The sequence below is a fragment of the Sphaeramia orbicularis genome, chromosome 16, assembly GCF_902148855.1.
Source record: "Sphaeramia orbicularis chromosome 16, fSphaOr1.1, whole genome shotgun sequence".
Taxonomy (NCBI): Eukaryota; Metazoa; Chordata; class Actinopteri; order Kurtiformes; family Apogonidae; genus Sphaeramia; species Sphaeramia orbicularis.
In genome coordinates, this window is record NC_043972.1 from 11,908,707 (window position 1) to 11,934,837 (window position 26,131).

At 38.1% G+C, this 26,131-nt stretch overlaps 1 protein-coding gene across 3 annotated transcripts in view; it reads left to right on the forward strand.

Moving 5' to 3' along the window:
* plecb (plectin b) overlaps positions 1-26,131 on the forward strand; it is a 70,668-nt gene that overhangs the window by 31,443 nt on the left and 13,094 nt on the right. For all 3 annotated transcript variants that reach the window (XM_030158899.1, XM_030158900.1, XM_030158901.1), the window contains 20 exons: positions 260-353; positions 2,931-3,085; positions 3,160-3,478; positions 4,974-5,051; positions 5,162-5,323; positions 5,410-5,514; positions 5,951-6,046; positions 7,334-7,459; positions 7,580-7,732; positions 9,470-9,624; positions 9,867-9,993; positions 10,890-11,073; positions 14,172-14,329; positions 15,140-15,318; positions 15,430-15,568; positions 16,662-17,018; positions 17,128-17,211; positions 17,292-17,396; positions 18,815-18,913; positions 21,272-24,625. In XM_030158899.1, coding sequence (XP_030014759.1) covers positions 260-353; positions 2,931-3,085; positions 3,160-3,478; positions 4,974-5,051; positions 5,162-5,323; positions 5,410-5,514; positions 5,951-6,046; positions 7,334-7,459; positions 7,580-7,732; positions 9,470-9,624; positions 9,867-9,993; positions 10,890-11,073; positions 14,172-14,329; positions 15,140-15,318; positions 15,430-15,568; positions 16,662-17,018; positions 17,128-17,211; positions 17,292-17,396; positions 18,815-18,913; positions 21,272-24,625 — 6,229 coding nt within the window. The remainder of the gene's footprint in view (positions 1-259; positions 354-2,930; positions 3,086-3,159; positions 3,479-4,973; positions 5,052-5,161; positions 5,324-5,409; positions 5,515-5,950; positions 6,047-7,333; positions 7,460-7,579; positions 7,733-9,469; positions 9,625-9,866; positions 9,994-10,889; positions 11,074-14,171; positions 14,330-15,139; positions 15,319-15,429; positions 15,569-16,661; positions 17,019-17,127; positions 17,212-17,291; positions 17,397-18,814; positions 18,914-21,271; positions 24,626-26,131) is intronic.

Sequence of the window (26,131 nt, forward strand, 5' to 3'; positions counted from 1 at the left end):
TCCGCAGACTGGACGCCTTTGTCCAAGTCACAATGGAATCATGGGAAGGAGCCTCCGTCCGTCTTGTACCTGGACTTCATTCCTGACCTGTTTATTTAATTTGCGTCCAGCTCAGACATGGCGTTTGTGGCCGAGCCTCTTAATTTGGAGTATTTACTGCAGCACAAGTGGCCGTAAGTGGTTGGATGTGTTTGTGTTTGAACGGGCGGGTTGGTCCCAAACACATGATCATGTTTGGTTCTGGTCTTTGTTGATCCAGACTCGAGAGGCTCCAGAGGATTCTCAACAAAGTCCAGATGGATTCAGGGGTTTGTGACGATCAGCTGAGTCACCTGGAAACGTTGCTGCAAACGGTGAGTCCGTCACAAATACGACAGCTGATTTTATCTGTGACTGTTCGGGTCAGTTATTCTCCTCCTAATGTTACTGTATTCTACTGCTGCTGTTGGAAACACATTTATATACACACTTCTATCCTGTTATGGTTTATGCTTTATACCATTTATTTATCACAACATATACATGTGCAAATACAAGTGTGTATTTTCAGTTTTTTTGTCGTTCCTGCACTTTATTTTTGTATTTTACTGCTGAAATTTCCCCCATAATGGGATCAATATAGTCTATAAGATAATAGAATTTAAGGTAAAATAAGATAAGATAAGATAAGATAAGATAAGATAAGATAAGATAAGATAAGATAAGATAAGATAAGATAAGATAAGATAAGATAATGTTAGGTAAGGTAAGGTAAGGTAAGATAAAATAATTTAAATTAAGATAAGGTAAGGTAAGATAAGATCATTTAAAATAAGATAAAGTAATTTAAAATAAGATGATTTAAGATAAGATCATTTAAGATGAGTTAAGATCATTTAAGATAAGATCATTTAAGATAACGTAAAATAATTTAAGATAAGATTAGATCATTTAAGATAAGATAAGATCATTTAAGATAAGTTAAGATGACTTAAGATAAGATAAGATAAGATAAGATAAGACTTTATTTATTCCACCGTGGGGAAATTTCACAGTTTACAGCAGCAATAAACGACAAACAAATGCAGAGAAAAAGACAAAAACAATCAGTTTAGCAGCTCAGTTCAATTTAGCAGCAAAACACTGAGTGCAAAAGGAACTGTATAAGAAAAATATCACACAGAGTATTCAGTAGGAGTAGGACTGTGCAAAGGCTTCAGAATAAAATTTTAATACACGTGTATTACTAAAGGACAACTAGAACTTCTGAAATGAACAAAATATACTGAAGCTTATTATGGGCTGCCCTCACTGCAGCCAAGAAAATGCTGGCATTGAGATGGCAGCCGCCTCGTACTTTATCACAGCAACAATGGACCAATTATTTTCTAAATATAGTTATGATGGAGAGGTCACTGACCTGGATGCATGCAGCCTGTCCAAAAACACTTAGTCTGTAGGATGGTGTTTACATTATGGTTAAAGAAAGAGTGCAACATAACTGTCTATGACTATTCTAATCACCCATCTGTTTATATGTGTAAATTATATTCTCTTTCATCTATATACGTGTATTTGTTTTTATTAGAGGTTTTCATATTTTGAGATCCACGTTGGGTTGGTATGGGGGTCGCCATTGGTTCTGGGGGGTGTATTTGTTGTGTGTCACAAAATCTTGTATCATAAAATGTGAATTTCTTTTTTTTTGGTTGTATATATCTTCTGTATAATTTTTGTGAATGAATCCCATGGACCAGACTGGACCCTTTAATAGGCGTTTTTTTTTTGTTGTTTTGTTTTGTTTTTTATTATTATTTCAAATTATACATTTACATAAACATGTACTTATACATAAGGAACCACACAGACACAATATATACAAACAAATTATACAACAAACCTGCAAACTTATTAAACCCCCCAAAAAAGAAGAAAAACAAACAAAAACAAACCAAAAAAACAAGTTAAATAATGTTATCAACTCCTCCTTACAATACTCAGGGCTAATTAAGAGTTAATATAATATTAACTAACAGCACATTTCTCCATCAAGAGGACGTAAGAGACAGCAGGACCGGTTTTGGACCCTTTAATGGGCTGGGGTTGGACCCTTTAATGGGCCTGTTTCAGACCCTTTAATGGGCCAGTTTTGAATCCTTTAATGGGCTGGTTTTGGATCCTTTAATGGGCCGGTTTTGGATCCTTTAATAGGCTGGTTTTGGATCCTTTAATGGGCCGGTTTTGGATCCTTTAATAGGCTGGTTTTGGATCCTTTAATGGGCCGGTTTTGGACCCTTTAATGGGCCTGTTTCAGACCCTTTAATGGGCCAGTTTTGAATCCTTTAATGGGCCGGTTTCGGACCCTTTAATGGGCCAGTTTTTGACCCTTTAATGGGCCTGTTTTGGATCCTTTAATAGGCTGGTTTTGGACCCTTTAATGGGCCTGTTTTGGATCCTTTAATAGGCTGGTTTTGGACCCTTTAATGGGCCTGTTTTGGATCCTTTAATAGGCTGGTTTTGGACCCTTTAATGGGCCTGTTTTGGACCCTTTAATGGGCCGGTTTTGGATCTTTTAATAGGCTGGTTTTGGATCCTTTAATGGGCTGGTTTTGGACCCTTTAATGGGCCTGTTTTGGACCCTTTAATGGGCCGGTTTTGGACCCTTTAATGGGCCTGTTTTGGACCCTTTAATGGGCCGGTTTTGGATCCTTTAATAGGCTGGTTTTGGACCCTTTAATGGGCCTGTTTTGGATCCTTTAATAGGCTGGTTTTGGACCCTTTAATGGGCCTGTTTTGGACCCTTTAATGGGCCGGTTTTGGATCTTTTAATAGGCTGGTTTTGGATCCTTTAATGGGCTGGTTTTGGACCCTTTAATGGGCTGGTTTTGGTCTGTGGGCTTCGTGTTTCCACCCCTGACGTCATGTATTTTGGTCTTTTTCTCGTCTTTCAGGACATTCACCTCCTGAATGCAGGAAAACCGGCTCAGCACACGGCGGAGGTGGAACGGGAGCTGGACAAGGCCGACAACATGATCCGCCTTCTGTTCAATGACGTACAGGTCCTGAAGGACGGGCGCCACCCGCAGGCCGAACAGATGTACCGCAGGTGGGTGGAGTCAGTGCCTCATAAACCTTTTCCTGTAGATTCAGACACCAGGCGCTAACTGTCCTTGTCCACAGGGTTTACCGCCTCCATGAACGTCTGGTCAACCTACGCAGCGACTACAACCTCCGCCTGAAGGCCGCCAGTGCTGCCCAGGCCCCCCTGACCCAGACCGTCCAGCCACCCTCCATGAAGCCCCGCCCCGAGCTGGACGACGTCACCCTGCGCTATGTCCAGGACCTGCTGGCCTGGGTGGAGGAGAACCAGCGGCGCATCGACGAGGCCGAGTGGGGGTCAGACCTGCCGTCGGTGGAGTCTCAGCTGGGCAGCCACAGGGGTCTGCACCAGACCGTGGAGGACTTCAGGTCCAAGATAGAACGGGCCCGGACCGATGAGGTACAGGATCAGGAAGGTCCAACAGGAGATTTGAACCCTGAAAGACCCAAAAGTATCTACTGTTGATCCACTAAAGCTATTAGCACATGTAAATAAATGAGGAAAAGGAAACAAAACACATTAAATACAATGAAATACAAGTGTGATCAGTTCTGATATAGAAGATAAAACAGTTCAACAAGTAAATAAAGTATAAATAAATAACAAATATAGGATAAAATAGAACTAAACTAAATAACTTATGAATATTGTGGATTTAATTTGTTGGAAGGCTGGAAAACTAAAAAGAAAGTAGCCACATATAAATTTTTTATCGTCATGTGTCTTGATTTCTGTTGTTTTTTAAGCAAATCTTAACCTTTATTTATCAATGTCAACTTATAAAATGTAAACATCCACCACCATTATTCCCCCCTTTCAGTGGGAGCTTCCGCCCTACCAGAAGATTCTCTGTGCAAATATAATAGTAGCAGGCAAGAAATTATTAATACCAAATATAAATATACATATTAAAACACTCAGTTAAACACAATTACAACAGTGATGTGTACAGCTGTGTACTAGACAAATATTATCAATATGATAAGGAAAAGAAAGGGTTAATATTATAATAAATGGTGATAAATCACTTAAAGATTAAATGGAGAAAAAAAAATAATGTGGGAACTGCCATTAAAGTGTCTTTGGGTCTCTCTGGGTTAAAGCTGCGGGAGACTTTCCTCACCAATTTTTCATCAAGTCTGTCAAACCTCAGTCATATCCTCAGTATCACGAATCTGTAAGTCTTTCTATGATTACTCACCTGAATCTCTTACATTATGGTGAACAGTTTCTTAGTGCCATCCACCAGAAACAAACCATTTGTTTACAAACAGAGCCGGGAGGTAACTTGGGCATCTTCAGAATTTTGTCACAACGTGCATTGTGAGAAGTGGAGGTTTGCGCAGCCACCTGGCAGCAGCAGTACAACCATATGATATTATATGGATGGAACAAACACGACACGGAAATAGCTGAAACGTGGAAGTGGAGCAAGCGGAGCACCAGTTGGCAGTGGCACCTGCAACAAACATGATACAGAAACAGCTGGAGCTCCACTTCCCTTCAACAGTTTCCGCGTTTCAGCCGTTTCTGCATCATGTTTGTTTCATCCATATAATATCATATGGTGTCACTGCCGCTGCCAGTGCCAGGCAGCTGTGTGAACCTCCGTTTCCCACAATGCACGTCGTGACAAAATTCCGAAGATGCCTGAGTTACCTACCAGCTCTGTCTGTAAACAAATGGTTTGTTTGTGGTGGATGGCACTAAGAAACTGTTCACCATGAGGGAAGAGACTCAGGTGAGTAATCACAGAAAGACTAACAGATTCGTGATACTTAGGATATGAGGTTTGACAGATTTGATGAAAAATTGGTGACGAAAGTCTCCTGCAGCTTTAATGTCAGTAAAATAAACCTGTTTAATTGACTGATTTGTTGACGTTGTTTTTCAGAACCAACTGTCTCCGGCCAGTAAAGGAACGTACAGAGAATACCTGGGTAAACTGGACCTTCAGTACGGGAAACTACTGGTAAATACACAAACACTGTCTGCAAAACAAAAACACGTGAAGGAAGTCTCACTTTTATGTTAATATAATTAAATTATAATAACAATTAAATATAATTTTTTCTTCCCCAGAACTCTTCCAAGTCCCGCCTCAGGAACTTGGACTCGCTTCACGCCTTCGTCAGCGCCGCCACGAAGGAGCTGATGTGGTTAAACGACAAAGAAGAAGAGGAGGTCAACTTCGACTGGAGCGACAGGAACAACAACATGACGGCCAAAAAAGACAACTACTCGGTGTGTGTCGGAAACATTCTGTCAACACACGTTGTATGACGCAAACACGGCGACAGTTGGGTCTGACTTTCATCTGCGTTTTTCAGGCTCTCATGAGAGAACTGGAGCTGAGGGAGAAGAAGGTCAACGACATCCAGGCCATGGGAGACAAACTGGTCCGAGAGGGGCACCCAGGGAGGAAGACGGTGGAGGTGATTGACACAGGAGAACCGGGAGATAAACTACAAGCACACAACAAGACACAAATACACAGAAACACACAACAATACACAGAAACATACAAATACACAGAAACACACAACAATACACAAAAACACACAACACACACAACAATTCACTAAAACATACAAATACAACAACACACAAAAAACACAAACAGCAACACACAACAACTCACAAATATAACAACATACACAAAACATACAACAACACACAGCCACACAAAAAACACACAAACACACAAAAAATCGTGGCTTTTAAATATTTAACTGACCTGTTATAGATTTTATGTATTTGTAGTTTTTGTTTTACTACCCTGAGCTTCCATCGGTGGGTCAAAATGGCCCACATTCATTTACAGTGGAAGGGTTAATTAACCTCCTGTTATTGTTTGTTTTTGTGTCGAAGGCCTTCACTGCTGCCCTCCAGACCCAGTGGAGTTGGATCCTTCAGCTCTGCTGCTGCATCGAGGCTCATCTCAAAGAAAACACAGCGTACTACCAGGTAAAGGCCACGCCCACACTGGGACAGAATACACTTACAGTAGAACCTCACAGTACGAGATTAATACATTCCATGATCGAGCTCGTTTTGTGATTTACTCAATTTACAAAATGATGTTCTCTATTGAAATTAATTGAAATATAATTATTGCATTCCAGCCCCCAAAAATCACCCAAAAACCACCTAGAAAGCCCAAAAACAACACAAAAATTGCCCAAAAACCACTCAGAAAGCCCAAAAACAACATAAATATCACCCAAAAACCGCCCAGAAAGCCCAAAAACAACAAAAAAATCATCCAAAAATCACCCTAAAACCATGAGAAAATCACACAAAAATACCCAAAAACCACCCCAAAACCCAGAAATCACCATAAAATCACCCAAAAACTACCCAAAAACCATCCGAAACTACCCAAAAACCTCCTATAAATCACCCCAAAACTTAGAAATCACCATCACACTACCCCAAAAATCACCCCAAATCCCAGAAATCACCATAAAATCACCAAAAAGCACCCAAAAAAACACCTAAAAAACTATCCAAAAAATACCCAAAAACCACCCCACAGCCCAGAATTCACCATAAAACCAGCAAAAATCACCATAAAACTACCCAAAAACCACCCCAAAACCCAGAAATCACTGTAAAACCACCAAAAATCAAAATAAAACCACCCAAAAAACTACCCCAAAAATCACCCAAAGCTCACTCTTACTCCAGATTTCTACTGGTATTTGAAGACAAGAATACTGGTCCAATGGTGCACTGGTACTGGGAGGTTCTACTTTATAGAGCAGGGGTGTCAAACATGTGGCCCGTGGGCCAAAACCAGCCCTTCAAAGGGTCTGATACGGCCCATGGAGTGAATGTACAAAGAGACAATGACAGTCAAGTTGTATTGAACATAAACTGATCAAGTTAAATGCTATATTTTTCAGTTCCACATGTCTGTTATTAAATGTTTAGTGTATTTGTAGATCCACTGTGATCTTACATGTGTAAATGATGAACACAGATATAATATCGTTAAAATTCACTTATTGTTCGTAGCATATTTCAGGTTCAGGTTATTCACATTTTTTGCTTAAGGATAGTTTGTAAAGGTAAACATTTCTACACACTGTAATTTTACCTTTTGCACTAAAACACACAGAAAAATGTGTAATCTTCATTATTATTTTTTATTATTATTATTGTATTATTTTACTGGTCGGATCCACTGGAGGTCAAACTGGACTGAACTTACATGAGTTTAACGTCCACATCATCCATGTTTTCCTTCAGTTCTTTGCGGATGTGAAAGAAGCTCAGGACAAAATGGCTAAAATGCAAGAAAACATGAAGAAGAAGTACAGCTGCGACCGCTCCACGACGGCGACACGTCTGGAGGATCTGCTACAGGATGCCGTGGTGAGTATGGAGATCAGGTCCATGATGCGTTCAGGATGCAGGACATCTGAATTTCAGTGGAGAACAGTGGAAATGAGGTGAAAGTTTGATGGTGGTCTGATTTGTGTTTTTGTCCGACAGGAGGAGAGAGAACAGCTGAATGAGTTCAAAGCTCTGACCACCGGCCTCAACAAGAGAGCAAAGTCCATCATCCAACTGAAACCACGGAACCCCACCACCTCCGTCAGAGGGAAACTGCCCATCCAGGCCGTGTGTGACTTCAAACAACAGGAGGTGAATCACAAAGCAGCCTTTTTATTTGGTTCCAGTCATAGATTTACTGCCTGCTTTAACCCATAAACACCCAGAGCTACTTCTGTGGATGCTCCAGTTTGTCTCTATATTTAACTTTTTTTAAGTGATTTATCGCTATTTACTCTGGTATTATCTTCCATATTTTGTGTTTTTTCAGTGAATATCAGGTATTTTCTTATATTTAATTCACTGATCATGTAGATGTTCATAAAAGCTCAGATAAAAGTTGAAGGTTATCATATCAGAAAAGAGAAAACAGAGAAAACTAGAACCCAGGCGCAGCATATACAAAGAAAACAGGACCCAGAATAGAACTGTGAGGCACCCCAAAGCCTTTAAATTCAGCTGTTATTATATCAGGACAGAGAAAACAGACAAAACTGGAACCCAGGAAAAGTATATACAAAGAAAATAGGATCCAGAATAGAACCTTGAGGCACCCCAAAGCCTTCAAATTCATCTGTTATTATATCAGAACAGAGAAAACTGAAGAAAAAGTTACTTTTTCAGCTAAATACCTCATTAACTGAACATAATTTTAACCCATAAAGACCCAGAGATACTTTTGTGACAGTTCCCAAATAATTTTTTCTCTAGATTTCAACTTTCTTAAGTGATTTATCATCATTATTATAATACTATACTTTGTATTTTGTGCTTTTTGAGTGAAAATCATATATTTTTGTACCTTGGGGTCTTGTTCACGAGTGAGGGAAGGATGGAGCATGAGGCTGACAGACGGGTCGGTGCAGCGTCTGCAGTGATGCAGTAGTATCAGTCGGTTGTGGTGAAGAAGGAGCTAAGCCGAGAGGCAAAGCTCTTGATTTACCAGTCAATCTGCGTTCCTACTCTCACCTATGGTCATGAGCTTTGGGTCATGACCGAAAGGACCAGATCCTGGATACAAGCGGTCGAAATGAGTTTCCTCCGTAGGGTGGCGGGGTGCACCCTTAGGGATAGGGGGAGGAGCTCAGAGTAGAGCCACTGCTAATCAACATCCAGAGGGGCCAACTGAGGTGGATCTGACATCTGTTTCGGATGCCTCCTGGACGCCTCCCTGGGGAGGTGTTCTGGGCATGTCCCACCGGGAGGAGACCTCAGGGAAGACCCAGGACACACTGGAGAGACTATGTCTGTGGGCTGGCCTGGGAACGCCTCAGGGTCCCCCTGTAAGAGCTGGAAGAGGAGTCTGGGGAGAGGGAAGTCTGGGAATCCCTGCTTAGACTGTTAGCCCCGCGACCCATTCCCGGATAAGAGGAAGAAAATGGATGGATGGATGGATGGATGGATGGATGGATGGATGGATGGATGGATGGATGGATGGATGGATGGGTGGGTGGATGGATGGATGGATGTGGTAGTTCTTATGCTGTTGTGTATTTGTGCATACTGTGCCACATTTGTCCAGCAGTTACCACCAAAATGTCGTGGCCATAGCAACATGATTATACGGCTGTTGTATTCAAAATTACTGATGTCTCTCAAAATATTGGTCCTATCAACTTGCCGTTTTCACTAGTCTGTTCATTGACCAAAAATACACGAATATGACAAACTGCAGCAGTCAGCTCTGTACGGATTTAGTGTGATGCCCGCCACCACCCACCCCCCCACCCCCACACACACACACACACACATAAACAGAGGCCACTTGGCTTTTGTAATATAGATACTAAATAAATAATTGAATTTGACTCATAAAATGCTTTTTTTCAGATCACTGTGCATAAAGGAGACGAGTGTGCTCTTCTCAACAACTCTCAGCCGTTCAAGTGGAAGGTTCTGAACAGGTCTGGACACGAGGCCGTGGTTCCATCCGTCTGCTTCATGGTCCCTCCGGTCAACAAGGACGCAGTGGACAGTGTGTCCAGGTCAGAACCAACAGAACACACACCCATTATTTATTCAGTGTCCCTGTATGGTCCTTTTATGTGGACCGGTTCCATTCCTAAACCCTCTTTATTGGTCCATTGTGCTTCAGTCTGGCCTTTATATGTGGACCGGTTCGGTTCCTAAACCCTCTGTTGTTGGTTCTGTTGTGGCTCCGTCTGGTCCTTATATGTGGACCGGTTCTGCCTCTAACCCCTCTGTTGTTGGTTCTGTTGTGGTCCAGTCTGGATGCGGGTCATCAGCAGATGGTTTCCACGTGGCAGAAGCTCCACATGGACCTGAAGAGCCTCCTGTCGTGGCAGTACCTGATGAAACACTTCACCCAGATCCGCTCCTGGAACATCACCACGGTCAGTGTTTCTGCTCCAACGTTATTCACTAATCTGTCATTTCTGTTCATTAGACTCATTTCAGACTTTTTATTCAATGTAGATTTTGTACATAGTGTGTTTATTCATATTTTATGTTTATTTTATTTTACTCTACTTTTAGTTCTATTCTTATTTTACTTTTATTAAATTTTATTTCCTATTTTCTTTTTTTTTTTTTGCTTTTTAGGTTTTTTTTGTAATTTTATATTTGCTCTATTCTTATTTAAAATTTTAATCTTTTCTATTCTGTTCTATTCTATTTTATTCTATTTCTTTTTATTCTATTCTATTTAAGTTTATCCTATTCGATTTTGTTTTATTTCTTTTAATCCTATTCTATTTTATTCTATTTCTTTTTATTCTATTTTATTTTATCCTATTCGATTTTATTTTTATTTCTTTTTATTCTATTCTATTTTATTTTATTCTGTTCGATTTTATTTTAATTCTTTTTATCCTATTCTATTTTATTCTATTTTTTTTATTCTATTTTATTTTATCCTATTCGATTTTATTTTATTTCTTCTTATTCTATTCTTTTATTTTATTCTATTCTATTTTATTTTATCATATTCAATTATATTTTATGTCTTTTTATTCTATTCTACTAAATTTTATCCTATTCTATTTTATTTCTTTTTATTCTGTTCTATGTTATTTAAAACTTAACTTTTACTTAAAATCCAATTAATTAACAGATTGTCAGAGGAAAACAGTTATTTTTCCTGGTATATTTCCATATGTGTGGTTTTGTTCCTAAAATACCTTTAATATTTAAGACCATCAACATGAATCACCTGATCACCGTTAGAACAGTATGTTCAGGACATGCCCCCTAATAGCCCCGCCCCCTTGCCTTGTCTCCGCCCGTGCAGTTAAAGTCCATGAAGCCAGAGGAGTACCGTCTGCTGATGCGGAACCTTGAGGTCTACTACCAGGACTTCATGAGGGACAGCCAGGACTCGCAACAGTTTGGACCCGACGACCGCATGCAAGTGGAGGAGGACTACAGCAAGGCCACGCAGCACTACGAGAACCTGCTGCGATCCATGGAGAAAGGTGAGCCACCCACCAGACACCCCCCTGATCAATAACACACCCCCCTGATCCCCCTCTGATCAATAACACATCCACCTGAACCCTCTCTGATCAATAACCGGATCATTGATTGGACTGGTATTGTCTTTGTCCGTTGCTCTTTCAGAACTACAGGTGTTTAGTCTCAGAGGTGAGTGAGTGAAGCAGCTGTAAAGCATCACAGAGGCTTGAATGAGACTAGGACAGAGATATGTTCAGGGTCCACAGTCAGCCCAATGGGACCTATAATAATAATAATAATAATAATAATAATAATAATAATGATAATCATCATCATCATCATCAACATAATAATCATCATAATAATGCACATTTATGTCTTTGTTTCAGTGTGAAAAAGTAAAATTACATAATGAAAATGAGAAAAGAAAGCAATGGAAGACAAGAGTTGAGTAGAAAAGAATGGAAAAGAAGAGAAAAGAAAAGAAAAGAAAAGAACAGAATAAAATACAAATAAAAAGAATACAATAGAACACAAAATAATCAAAAAGAAAAGAATAAAAAAAAAAAAAAAATGAAATAACTTGGCAACAACAAATATGCATCTGCAGTTAGTAGGAAAAAAACTATTGAAAAAGCAGATCAGGGGTCTGAGTAATAGAATACAATACAATACAATACAATACAATAGCCTTTATTGTCACTGTGCTACTCCAGTCAGTGCAACAATATTAATTAAGAAAAAAAAAAAACATCAGAAAAGAAAATTAAAATCAAATATAAAATTTTACAAAAGTAAAATAAGAACTGAACTAAAAGTAGAATAAAAAATAAATAAAAAATAGACCTAAAATATGAATAGATTTATTAACTGTATGTATATCTATTAAGTCAAGTCTATATAGTAATAGTGCATTTATATTTAATAAATATTAAATAAACGTTGCATTGTTTTTGTGAATAACCTGAACAGCCATGTACAACCAGAAAATTCTTACGAAAAGTGCATTTCAATATCAGGTCTCAGCTTTTTATTAACACAACGTACAAATACACAAATACACAAAACCTTTTGACATCACATGCTAACATTTTACTTATTTTTCTTCATACATTTCAGGTTGTTCGTATTTATTCAGGTTATTCACATTTTATTGTTAAAAAATCGTTTGTAAATATAAATATTTTCATAATGTAATTAAACTTTTTTCTAATTAAACCGATAAGTAAATGCTGAGTTATTTATATATTATTATGTTATTATTAACCATGAGGTCCCATTGTTCCATATGTGGAAACTGGACTAAAATGAGTTCCACAGCTTTGACCCTGGACCAGATCGGACCCTTTGGAGGGCCGGTTTTGGGCCACGGGCTGTATGTTTGACACCCCTAGAGTAGAGTGACGCATGTTGCTCTGCTTCCACAGCTTTTCTTTGTGTTTTTTTTTTTTGTGTGTGTGGGCTTTTCCACATGTCCTGAAGCTGTTTGTACTAGTGTTAAAACATGTTGCATGATCCAAATACACACTGTAAACTCTGCTTTGATGACACGTGACATGAAGCTGCATGTGTTTATGCACCAGTTCAACGGCAGAACGTACAAAGATGCAGACATGGACACACAGAAGGCTTAAAACTTCAACCACACAATGATCAGTTTGAATAAATTATAAAAGACATGGATGTTAAACTCATTTACATTTCAACCAATATGATCGAAAGTGATCAGAGCAATAAAATAATAACATAAGAACCTATAAATAATGACAAAAACTAACTTTTCTCATGTTTTACAGTAAGAAAATGTAAGTTATATTAAGGAAAATGTTTATATCTACAACGAAGCCTAAAATAACATGAATAACCCGACATTTCTTAAGAAAAATAAGTGCAATTTTAACAATTTTATTTTTCAGTTTAACGTACAGATCACAGTGGCTCTACAAATACACAAAACATTAAATAAGAGGCAGAAGATTTATATTAAGATGTTTCAGGTTCATATTTGTTCAGGATATTCACACTTTTTGTGAGAGAATAGTTTGTAAATGGAAATATTTTTTATTGTTTTTTACACTATAACAAAAATAAACAATTGGAATTGTCATTATTTATAGGTTATTCTAACAGTATTTGACTGGTTTGACTTATCATATATTCATCATCATATTGGGCTGAAATGAGTTTGACATCCTCCCTTAAAAAAGAGTTTTTATTCAAGGGACTTCCTGGTTAAATACAAGTTAAATATAGGTTAAATAAATGAATGAATGAATAGATAGATAGATAGATAGATAGATAGATAGATAGATAGATAGATAGATAGATAGATAGATAGATAGATAGATAGATAGATAGATAGATAGATAGATAGATAGATAGATAGATAGATAGATAGATAGATAGATAGATAGATAGATAGACAGATAGACAGACAGACAGACAGACAGACAGACAGACAGATAGATAGATAGATAGACAGACAGACAGACAGACAGACAGACAGATGAATAAATGAATAAACAAATGAATGAATGAATATATAAATGAATGAATGAATATACAAATGAAGGACTAAATGATTAAATAAATTAATTAATTAAACGAATGAATGAATACATAAACACATAAATGAATGAATGAATGAATGAATGAATAAATACATGAATAAATTAATAAACGAATGAATGAATACATAAATGAATAAACAAATGAATGAATACATAAATACATAAATGAATGAATAAATACGTAAATAAGTAAAGGAATGAATGAATGAATGAAGACATAAATACATAAAGGAATAAATGAACAAATTAATAAATGCATAAATAAATAAAGGAATGAACGAATGAATAAATACATAAATGAATGAATGAATGAATGAATGAATGAATGAATGAATGAATGAATCCTTGATTGTTCATATCTTCAGTGTAATTTTTGGACCGGATCGGACCCTTGTGCGGCCCCTTTTGGCCCACAGGCCGTATGTTTAACACTGCTGATGTAGAAGATAATAAAGCCAGTTTATTGGGTTTATTTAATGATGTAATGAAGTGTTGAAGGGCTGAATGTGTCGGTCTGGGCTACAGCTGCGTCTGTATTTGATTGACAGGTCAGCAGGACGAGACCCTGTGTAAAAACTACATCTCTGAGGTGAAGGATCTGCGTCTGCGGATCGAGGACTGCGAAAACCAAACCGTGGCTCGCATTCGCAAACCTCTGGAGAAGGAACCTCTGAAGGAATGTATTCAGAAGACGACAGAGCAGAAGGTACGGAACGGGAAACTGAACAAGTCCATGAACAGTGGACGTTTTATAAAGAACCTTATTTACCTGAAGTATCAAATATGATACAGATGTTTTAACACAATTTAACTGTACGATAACGAATCAATTATCAAGTAACTATGCATTGTTTCAGTACATGACGTATTTATTAAAAAAGAAAAAAAGAATAAAATATAAACTTTGTTTTTTATGTAATTTTTTTTTTAAATTACCAAAGACTTTCCTACAAAATGTGTGTGAATGATTTAACGATAGCGGCCATACTGAAAAAGAAAAAAAAAAAAAAAACAGTCCCTCCACTGGCTGCAGTGGGATGATAATCCACCAGGGGGCAGAAAACATGTATCAGGTCACATACAACAGGTTTTTAAGGAAAGTATTGATCTTATTGATTAGATAAAGGTGTCAGAACCTGGTGTAGCAAATATGATACAAACGGTTTTAAAGGGTTAAAACATATAAATACTGTTAATACTGTAAATGTGTATTTATTCATATTTTGTCCACTTCTATTTTTTATTCTACTCATTTCTATTCTGATGTTACTTTGTTACATTGTAAAATTGATATTCTATTTTCCTATTTTTAATTTTTGTAATTTTATATTCACTCTATTCTTATTTCTGTAAAATTGGTGTTATTATTATTAATATTTTTGTACTGACTCCTAATTTTATTGTACACACAATGAAAATAAATTCTATTCTATTCTATTCTATTCTATTCTATTCTATTCTGTTCTTATCATGGAAGTCCTTAAAGGGTTAATGGTCTTGTCTGTCTGTGTTGTAGAAAGTCCAGGTGGAACTGGACGGTCTGAAGAAGGACCTGGATAAGGTTTCTGTAAAGACTCAGCAGGTGTTGAGTTCTCCTCAGCCGTCGGCCTCGGTGCCAGTTCTGCGGTCAGAGCTGGACCTGACGGTGCAGAAGATGGACCACGCCCACATGTTGTCCTCCGTCTACCTGGACAAGTCAGTCCTCATCCACTGTGACCTTTGACCTCCAGCTCTGAGTGCACTGTCTGATGGATGTTCTTATTGTTGTTGTTGTTGTTGTTGTTGTTGTTGTTGTTGTGGTCTCAGGCTGAAGACGGTGGAGATGGTGATCAGGAACACACAGGGCGCAGAGGGCGTCCTCAAACAGTACGAGGACTGTCTACGGGAGGTTCACACCGTCCCCGGAGACGTCAAGGAGGTGGACGCATATCGAACCAAGCTCAAGGTAACACTGCTGAGTCCCTTCAATGATGGACATGTGATCAAACTATGATCCGTCAGGAAATGAAGGATCCAGTAGGAGAACAACACTGAATTTACTGTACATATATAAAAAAAAATATATATATATATATATAACTAGGAAAAATATATATAACTGTAAAAACAGAAGTGACAAAACACAGGCAATTACACATTAGGAAGTACTATTAGAAATAAATAAAGTAGTAATAATAAATGATAAGTATTTATTAATTAGTAATATGCACTAGATAGATAGATAGATAGATAGATAGATAGATAGATAGATAGATAGATAGATAGATAGATAGATAGATAGATAGATAGATAGATAGATAGACAGATAGACAGATAGACAGATAGATAGATCATTGTAATAATTGCTTAATTATCGTTTAATAATCACAGGATAAAAATTACGATAATAGTAATAGTTGTCGTAACAACAACAATATATAATTAATAAAATTATGTAAGTAATTGTAGTAGTAATAATCAATAATAATAAAGTAATTATGTTGTAATATGCACAATATGTGTGTATATAAATCTGTATTATAGCAGCCATATCAATGATACGTAAGTGGTATAATTATGTAATAGTAGTAGTAATAATAATAAATAAGTAATTGTTAAAAACATGCACTATGTATATATATATATATATATATATATATATATATATATATATATATGTGTGTGTATAAACATGACATAATAAGTAGTATAATTATGTAAGTACTAATAGTAGTAATATTAAAAAGAAATAATATATGATTATGTTGTAATATATGTTATAATAATATATTAAATTGTAGAATAATAATACAGTGCTAACAGTAATAATAGTCATAATAACTAATACGTAAAATAAATATGTACGTAATAGTAGTAATAATAGTAATGATGATGATGATGAGTAAACTAAATTAACAATAAACAAACATTGCTCAACATAAAGTACACAGTCTTGATTGAACACTTGTACAGTTAGTTTATCAGTTAATTGTAATTAATTGTATTTATAGGTTTTTAGCCGACGTTCTCTGATTTTGTGTGTTTTTTTATTCCTGTAGAAAATGCGAGTGGAGGCTGAAGGCGAGCAGCCGGTCTTCGATTCCCTGGAGGAGGAGCTGAAGAAAGCGTCGGCGGTCAGCGATAAGATGTCCCGCGTCCACAGCGAGCGTGACGTGGAGCTGGAGCGGTACCATCATCAGCTGGGCAGTCTGCAGGAGCGCTGGAGGGCCGTGTTCACCCAGATCGACCTGCGCCACAGGGAGCTGGAGCAGCTGGGACGCCAGCTGGGATACTACCGCGAGAGCTACGACTGGCTCATCCGATGGATCGAAGACGCCAAGCAGCGGCAGGAGAAGATCCAGGCCACGCCCATCACCGACACCAAAGTACTGAAGGAACAACTGGCCCAGGAGAAGGTAGAACATGTGTCCAATATGAGTCACCTGTGGATTATTCGTATTTAGTATGAATTATTATGACACTGGAACCCTTAATTTAACCTTTTTCCGTTCTTGTTTTTAACAGAAACTTCTGGAGGAGATCGAGAAGAACAAAGACAGAGTGGATGAGTGTCAGAAATACGCCAAAGCCTACATCGACTCCATCAAGGTGAGCGTTAAAGGCAGGAGTCGACAGAAAATTCCGCTGTTTTCCATCATCCACAGACTCATGGGGATGTTTTTCCACAGGATTATGAGCTTCAGCTGGTGGCCTACAAAGCACAGGTGGAGCCTCTGACTTCACCGCTGAAGAAAACCAAACTGGACTCTGCATCTGATAACATCATTCAGGAGGTTTGTATCTGAGAAGAGTCTGAATATTTAAATACAACTGAAATCTAAACCTGGGATGTCAAACATACGGCCCGTGGGCCAAAACTGGTCCATGGGATGAATTTAAGAAATGGAAAAATTACACTGAAGGTGTGAACAATGGACATGATGGTTTCCACACCAAACCTGGAATGAGACTGAGATTAAAACACATTTTTTATATTATTTTACATTATATTTAATAGAAAAATCTGCATGTAACACAGTCAAAAGCACACAAAAATTATGCACTACTATTTTTTTTTTTTTTTTTTAAATATCTTTTTATTCTCTCAAAGGTACATTTTGGGAATTGAACTAAATATTCACAAAAATAACCACTGTTGTAAAATCACTTGTGATTTATTAGTGTTTAAATGTTCAGGTTGTGTATGTAACACCAGTGGACACAATGGGTTCCACACCAAACCTGGAATGAGACTGAGATTGATGAAAAACCCACATGTGTGGATTAGAAAAACCACTAGGATCCACACATTGAACACAGTGTCTTTATTTAGAGTCTATAGAAGACCATTTACACACGTTTACACATCTAATGCACTGACACCTAGGGAGATTTAATGTCCACATTTGGGTCCTATTTTATATTTGATTAAATCGTCATTAATTATGGAATGGATCAGAGTAAGAGGATTTTTTTTTTTTTTTGCATTTATCTGAGGTCATCATTAGGTCCATCCTAGGGGGAAATATGTCTACATTTACCTTTTATTATTGGGTCTAAAAAGATGGAAAAGTGACAGATACTAAAACAAACCCAGTTTCAGAGAAGCACCCATTTACAAACTATCCTTTCATTAAAAAAATTGAGCAAAACATGAACAAATATGAGCAACATGAAATGTTTTAATATAAATCAGTGTAATTATACCAATATTCTGTTTTTTTTGTTTTTTTTTTGTATTTGTAGATCCACTGTGATCTGTAAATTGTAATGTATATACAGTATATATATATAATTCAAGTTTTTATTGGAGTTTTCACTTGGTACATGATAATCATACAATGTTGCTTAGTGTTAACAAACAGGGCTTTTATACGTAAATGAAAAGTATCAAAAATGCTACAAAGGAAGTTCTTAAAAAGAAAAAAAAGATAAATAGATAAATAAATGAAATTAAATTAAAAAAGTCAATTTACAGTATGAAACACTAGACACCTCTAGCATTTCATACTGTAAATTGACTTTTTTGACTTTAAAACAGAGAGAAAAGTTCGTATTTGTCCTTATTTCTATATTATTCTTCTTATTCTTATTTTACTGGTTCAGTTTAGTTTACTTTAGATCATATTGAAGCTGAACTCAACCCCTGCTCTTTCATAAAATCGATGTCTTCAGTGTAAACGTTTCCATGACGACGGTTTGTTTCTTCCAGTACGTGACCTTGAGGACCCGTTACAGCGAACTGATGACGCTGACCAGTCAATACATCAAGTTCATCACAGACACACAGCGCCGCCTGGAGGACGAGGAGGTTCGTGACAACAGGCCCAGGGTCCCAAACAAACCTCTACCTAAACCTAAACCTAACAATAACAATAACCTGAAGCTAACGAAATAATCCAACCGACGAACACACACACACACACACGGACCTGCCAATCACAACGCATGCATGCACGCACTGTTCTTTGTGTGAACTGAAACACACACACACCAAATATCAAATTAATGTACGGGTGACAACTGGTTCCTTTGCAATGCATGAAACATTGGCATGTTTTCTGTAGCGAATCCATCAGTTACAGATCGACATATCAGTATAAAACAGCATAAGGTATGACTTCTGGATGTGAGTGAATTCAATTAGAGGCATAAAAGTCACATAAATGAGTTCATATAGAAAAAAAGCTGACTCCGTACGGGTCTAAAAAACCTCTTTAACAGTATCATTCGTATATTTACTGTTTCATCTCCATCCGTTGTGTGCCGTCGTACAACCAGGGGTTCTTTCTTTCACTTCTATTTTCCTTCTTGCCACTTTATTGCTCTATTTAGTTGGTTTTTGTTAATTTTGCTGCTTATTTTCTTTTTATTTCTTCATTTTAGTTATATTTTTTATCCTCACAATATTTATTATTTTGTAATTTTTGTTCATTTCATTGATCACTTTGGCTGTTTTTGTTCATTTTGTTGATTATTTTATAATTTTTTTGCAATTTTTTTCATATTTTTTCACATTATTTATTATTTTGTAGGGGTTTGTTGTTCACTTTATTCATTACTTTGTTTATTTTTGTTCATTTTGTTGTGAATTTTCTTTTTATTTCTTCATTTAAGTTAATTTTTCTTCACATTATTTATTATTTTTTAATTTTCTTTATAATTTTTGTTCATTTTATTAATCACTTTGGCTGTTTTTGTTCATTTTGTTGATTATTTTATTATTTTTTGCAATTTTTTCCATATTTTTTCACATTATTTATTGTTTTGTAGGGTTTGTGTTTTTTTTGTTTGTTTTTTTTTTTCATTTTTGTTCATTGATCCAACTCCAACTCAACCAGTAGTGAATCAATGCCTATTAATACTAGTTTTTGTTCTTTTTCTTCACTTTTGTTCCATTTGTGGCTTATTTTGTTAATGTTATGTAATATTATGTTGATTTATTATTAATTTTTGTTCACTTTATTCATTACTTTGTTTATTTTTGTTCGTTTTGTTGCTTATTTTATTCAGCAGAAAACCTTTACAGTTCAGCCTATTTTACACAGTCTTCAAACCTTCCGTTTTTTTCCAAATTAACACACGTTTAAGGTCTGAACTTCTTTTCTAACCCTTATGTTTTGTTTCCTTGCTTCTCTTAACTGCTTGCCAGTGCTTTGCCATGATGAATGCTTCACTTGTTTGAACATTAAAGAGGTAAATTACTCAGTGTTTCAGGTTTTCCTACTGTTTTAACCTCCATCCCCTTCTGTCTCAGATGCTTTCCATGCCGTCTTTATTTTTTTATTCACTTTTTATTCCCATCATAGTTTTGCGCTTCCTCCCATTCGCTGTTCCTCTTATTAACATTCGAATCCACTCATTTCTGCTTTAACTTCCTGAAATTATACAATATAAAAGCTGCTAAACCTCTTATCTTTATCTTATCTTAGTCTTTCCTTTCTTTTCCATCTTGTGGCAAATAGTGATTTAAAGAACCCCCAGTGCATGGGATGGGTTTTCTAAGTGAATGGTGTGAATAATCCTCTTAACAAACATGTAATTCTGATTTGGAATAAAACTGTGTGTTGACTTTACATATTTGAAAGTAATATTCGTCCTGCCACTTAAATTGAAATTACTGAGAAAAAAACAAACATTTAAACCTATTTTTGCAACAGTGAATTTACCTGTTATTTAATTAAAGCTTTATAAAAATTCAGAATTTTTAATTTTTTTATTTATTTATTTATTTTTTTTTTTATCGATGCAGTTTTAGAACATTAGTTCAGTTTCGGCTACAGTTGCATGCCATATGATTTTCTTGCTGTGTTGTGAAGTGATTTTGTTTCCATACATTAATTGATACACCGCCGTCATCCATCTTCTCTTGAATTGTTTTTGACATTAATGATTGCATCGTGACTTTAACATCACTTTAATGAATGTGCATCTAATTTGCATCTAGTTATTGACCTTTGACCTGATCTTTGAGCTAACTTTTAACATTAACATTGCGAGGGTAATACCATACATTAAGTCGCTCTTAGTCCAGTGCGATTAAGCTGTGATTACTGCAGTAATTACAACTGTTCCACTTGGTTTTGAGCCAATTAATGTAAAGTGTTACCTTTTAACATGTCATGCTTGATTATAATCCTTTCTTTATAATTTGCTTCCACTAATGCAGAAAGCTGCAGAGAAACTCAAAGCGGAAGAACAGAAAAAAATGGCCGAGATGCAGGCTGAGTTAGACAAACAGAAGCAGTTAGCTGAAGCTCATGCCAAGGCCATTGCCAAAGCTGAGAAAGAAGCTCAAGCGCTGAAGCTCAGAATGCAGGAGGAAGTAAGCAGGAGAGAAGTTGCCGCTGTAGATGCAGAAAAGCAAAAGCAGAACGTCCAGTTGGAGCTTCACGAGCTCAAAAACCTGTCAGAGCAGCAGATCAAGGACAAAAGTCAGCAGGTCGACGAAGCTCTGCAAAGCCGTGCCAAGATTGAGGAGGAAATCCGCCTCATCAGGATTCAGCTCGAGATGACAGTGAAACAGAAATCCACTGCAGAATCTGAACTCAAGCAGCTCCGTGATAGAGCGGCTGAAGCTGAGAAGCTCAGAAAAGCTGCTCAGGAAGAGGCTGAGAAACTCCGCAAGCAAGTGAACGAAGAAACTCAGAAGAAGCGCGTGGCAGAAGACGAACTCAAACGCAAATCTGAGGCGGAGAAGGAAGCCGCGAAGCAAAAGCAAAAAGCTCTGGAGGACCTGGAGAGACTCAGGATGCAGGCTGAAGAGGCTGAAAGACAAGTGAAGCAGGCTGAGGTCGAAAAGGAAAGACAAATAAAAGTGGCCCATGCAGCAGCTCAGAAAAGCGCTGCCGCAGAGTTGCAGAGCAAACACATGTCCTTCGTTGAAAAGACTTCGAAGCTGGAGGCATCGCTCAAACAAGAGCACGGCGCCGTTCTTCAGCTGCAACAGGAAGCAGCTCGCCTCAAGAAGCAACAGGAGGAGGCCGAAAACGCCAAAGAAGAAGCAGAAAAAGAGCTGGAGAAATGGAGGCAAAAAGCCAATGAGGCTCTACGTCTGAGGCTCCAGGCAGAAGAAGAAGCTCATCAGAAGACCTTAGCACAGGAGGACGCCGAGAAACAGAAGGAGGACGCTGAACGCGAGGCTAAAAAGCGAGCCAAAGCTGAAGAGTCGGCCCTGAAGCAGAAGGAGATGGCCGAGAAAGAACTGGAGAGGCAGAGGAAGGTGGCTGAAAGCACCGCTCAGCAGAAACTCACCGCCGAACAGGAGCTGATTCGACTCAGGGCCGACTTTGACAACGCAGAACAGCAGAGATCCCTTCTAGAAGATGAACTTTACCGGCTGAAGAACGAAGTCATCGCCGCTGAACAACAGAGGAAGCAGCTCGAAGATGAACTTGCCAAAGTGAGAAGTGAAATGGACATCCTGATTCAGCTGAAGTCCAAGGCAGAAAAGGAGTCGATGTCAAACACAGAGAAGAGCAAACAGCTTCTTGAAGACAAAGCCGCCAAGATGAGAGATCTGGCTGAGGAGGCAAGTAAACTCAGAGCCATTGCTGAAGAAGCCAAACACCAGAGACAAGTCGCCGAAGAAGAAGCAGCTCGACAGAGAGCAGAAGCTGAAAGGATTCTCAAAGAAAAGCTGGCTGCGATCAGTGACGCTACTCGCTTGAAAACAGAGGCTGAAATAGCGCTGAAGGAGAAGGAGGCGGAAAATGAGAGACTGCGTCGACAAGCTGAAGACGAAGCCTACCAGAGGAAAGCTCTGGAAGATCAGGCCAATCAGCACAAACAGGAAATCGAAGAAAAGATCATCCTTCTCAAAAAATCCTCCGAAGCTGAAATGGAGAGACAAAAGGCAATGGTGGATGACACGCTCAAACAGAGGAGAATTGTTGAGGAAGAAATCAGAATCCTTAAGCTCAACTTTGAAAAGGCGTCTTCTGGAAAACTGGATCTAGAGCTCGAGCTTAACAAACTGAAAAACATCGCAGAGGAAACACAACAAAGCAAACTGAGAGCCGAGGAAGAGGCTGAAAGACTACGACAGCTCGCCCTGGAGGAAGAAAACCGACGAAGAGAAGCCGAGGAGAAGGTGAAGAAGATCGCTGCTGCAGAAGAAGAAGCTGCCAGGCAGCGAAAGGCAGCCGTGGAAGAACTTCAGCGCCTGAAAAAGAAAGCAGAAGAAGCCAGAAAACAGAAAGATGAAGCTGACAAAGAAGCTGAAAAACAAATTGTCGCAGCCCAGCAAGCAGCGCTGAAATGCAGTGCAGCCGAAGAACAAGTTCAGAGTGTCCTTGCTCAACAGAAGGAGGATGGTCTCATTCAGAAGAAGCTGAAGGAGGAGTTCGAGAAGGCCAAATTACTTGCCAAAAAAGCAGAGGCTGCAAAGGAAAAGGCTGAGAGGGAGGCCGCTCTCCTCCGACAACAAGCTGAAGAAGCTGAAAGACAAAGAGCAGCTGCCGAGAAAGAAGCTGCGAACCAAGCCAAAGCCCAGGAGGACGCCGAGAAGTTGAGGAAGGACGCCGAGTTTGAAGCCGCAAAACGAGCACAAGCAGAAGCTGGAGCACTGAAACAAAAGCAACAGGCCGACGCCGAAATGGCAAAGCACAAAAAACTGGCCGAGCAAACGCTGAAACAGAAGTTCCAAGTGGAGCAAGAACTCACAAAGGTCAAACTTAAGCTCGATGAAACCGACAAACAGAAGTCTCTCCTGGACGACGAACTTCAGCGGCTGAAGGACGAGGTCGACGACGCCGTCAAACAAAGGGCGCAGGTGGAGGAGGAGCTGTTCAAGGTCAAAGTCCAAATGGAGGAGCTCGTCAAACTGAAACTCCGAATCGAGGAGGAGAACCAGCGTCTCATTAAGAAAGACAAAGATAACACTCAGAAATTCCTCGCAGAAGAGGCCGCAAATATGAAAAAGCTTGCAGAAGACGCTGCTCGGCTTAGCGTGGAAGCACAAGAAGCTGCTCGACTGAGACAAATCGCAGAGGATGACCTCAATCAGCAGCGAGCGCTCGCAGAAAAAATGCTTAAAGAGAAAATGCAGGCCATACAAGAGGCATCTAGACTCAAAGCTGAAGCTGAGATGCTTCAGAGGCAGAAAGATTTGGCTCAAGAACAGGCTCAGAAGCTGCTGGAGGACAAACAACTGATGCAGCAGCGTCTGGAGGAGGAAACCGAGGAATACCAGAAATCACTGGAAGCTGAGAGGAAGCGACAACTGGAAATCATCGCTGAAGCCGAAAAACTCAAACTCCAGGTTTCTCAGCTCAGTGAAGCTCAGGCCAAAGCTGAAGAAGAAGCTAAAAAGTTCAAGAAACAGGCCGACACGATCGCTGCCCGCCTGCACGAAACCGAAATAGCCACCAAAGAAAAAATTACAGTCGTGGAAAAAATGGAAGTTGAAAGACTTAACACGAGCAAAGAAGCTGAGGATTTACGCAAAGCTATCGCAGACCTAGAGAACGAGAAGGCTAGACTGAAAAAGGACGCTGAAGAACTTCAAAATAAGTCTAAAGAGGTATTGTGTCAAAAATGGCATAACAGAGCAGCTTATGTCATTGTAAACACTTTCTGAGAACTAACTTCTTCTTCTTAAAATGACCTCTATCCCTTTTCCTTCACTAATCATGAACCATTTATTTAATTTCAATATTATTTCCATGTTTTTACACTGCACTGTGCTCATGCATATCGCATCCTGAATGTTTCTTCATATCCTGGAATGTTTTTCCCTCATTTTTAGACCTGCTCCATATTTCTTTCAGTTTCAGATGAGTCATAACCCATTTAAGGATCCGTGGTTGAGTTGATGTATCATATGCGATTATAATGTCTGGTACACAAGGATTAAAAATGATAAGAATATTCTGAGATTTACAGTAGTTTGGTATTTGTGTCTGGAAACCCCAGCTCTAACCAATATTAAAAACAGTTGTGAAAGACGATACAAAAACCTCTTATATTACTCTAATATACATCCAAAAATGTCCAATATGTCGACGAAACCCTTGAGTCCATCATATACCATACCAACTTTATTTACAAAGCACTTTAAGAACTTTACATCTAACCAAAGTGCTGTACACGAATCATAAAACAAGGGAATAAATAAGTAAAAAAAATAAGTAAAAAACAGAATTAATGACATTCTTGTGGTTCAAACACATTCTATACATGAAATCACACAGCTCAACAAACCAGCTGTATTTGTATCATGGATTTAATATTATTCATGGACAAGTCGTGAGGTTAAATCAAATTCCTTAAATCTATAATACGTCACATTTCCACAATAAAAAATAATAACTAGGCTTATGTTTTGTTCTTTCTAGACTTACTTACGTTATATCAAGTATTTCCAGCTCCATTTAAGTTCAGACAAATCCATAACATTTGGTCATTACATGCGTCTAGATACTAAAAATTAAACATCATGTGAATAAACTGTCCTGAAATAATGTCCAGGGTCTTCTTGGACCTCAGCTGTAGAAGGTAACTGGTGTTCAGATTGTTTTATAGTCAGTCATATTTTAGTATGAAGCCAAAACTGACTCCACTTTGTGCTGTTAAAGTTAAATTCAGTGCTCCAGTGTTTTAGTCAAAGGGGGCTTGGACCTCCACTCCAAAGTGAAGCCAAGTATCTTAGAGTGTAATACCACTAATGGCCACTAGAGGCTGGTTCCAGAAAGCCCTAGATGAGTTGATTTTAGCCTCAGAAAAATAAAATTCCATCATCCTCTACAACTAAATTATATCTGCTGTTAGACTTATCTGCTGTTAGACTTACATGGGTAATATAAACACTCATAAAAATATAAACACATGAATGGATGCATAGAATGTCAGTGTACTGTTAGCTACGTTTTATGAGATTTTAACTAGTGATAAAAATGGTGTTGTATTGTTTCTAGTTGATTAATATCAGACATTAAAGGTAGGGTAGGAGATCCTGGAAAAACGGTTTGAGCAAGCTGCATTTTAAAAATACATAATTCAAAAGTCCAAACCACTTTTCAGCCACGCC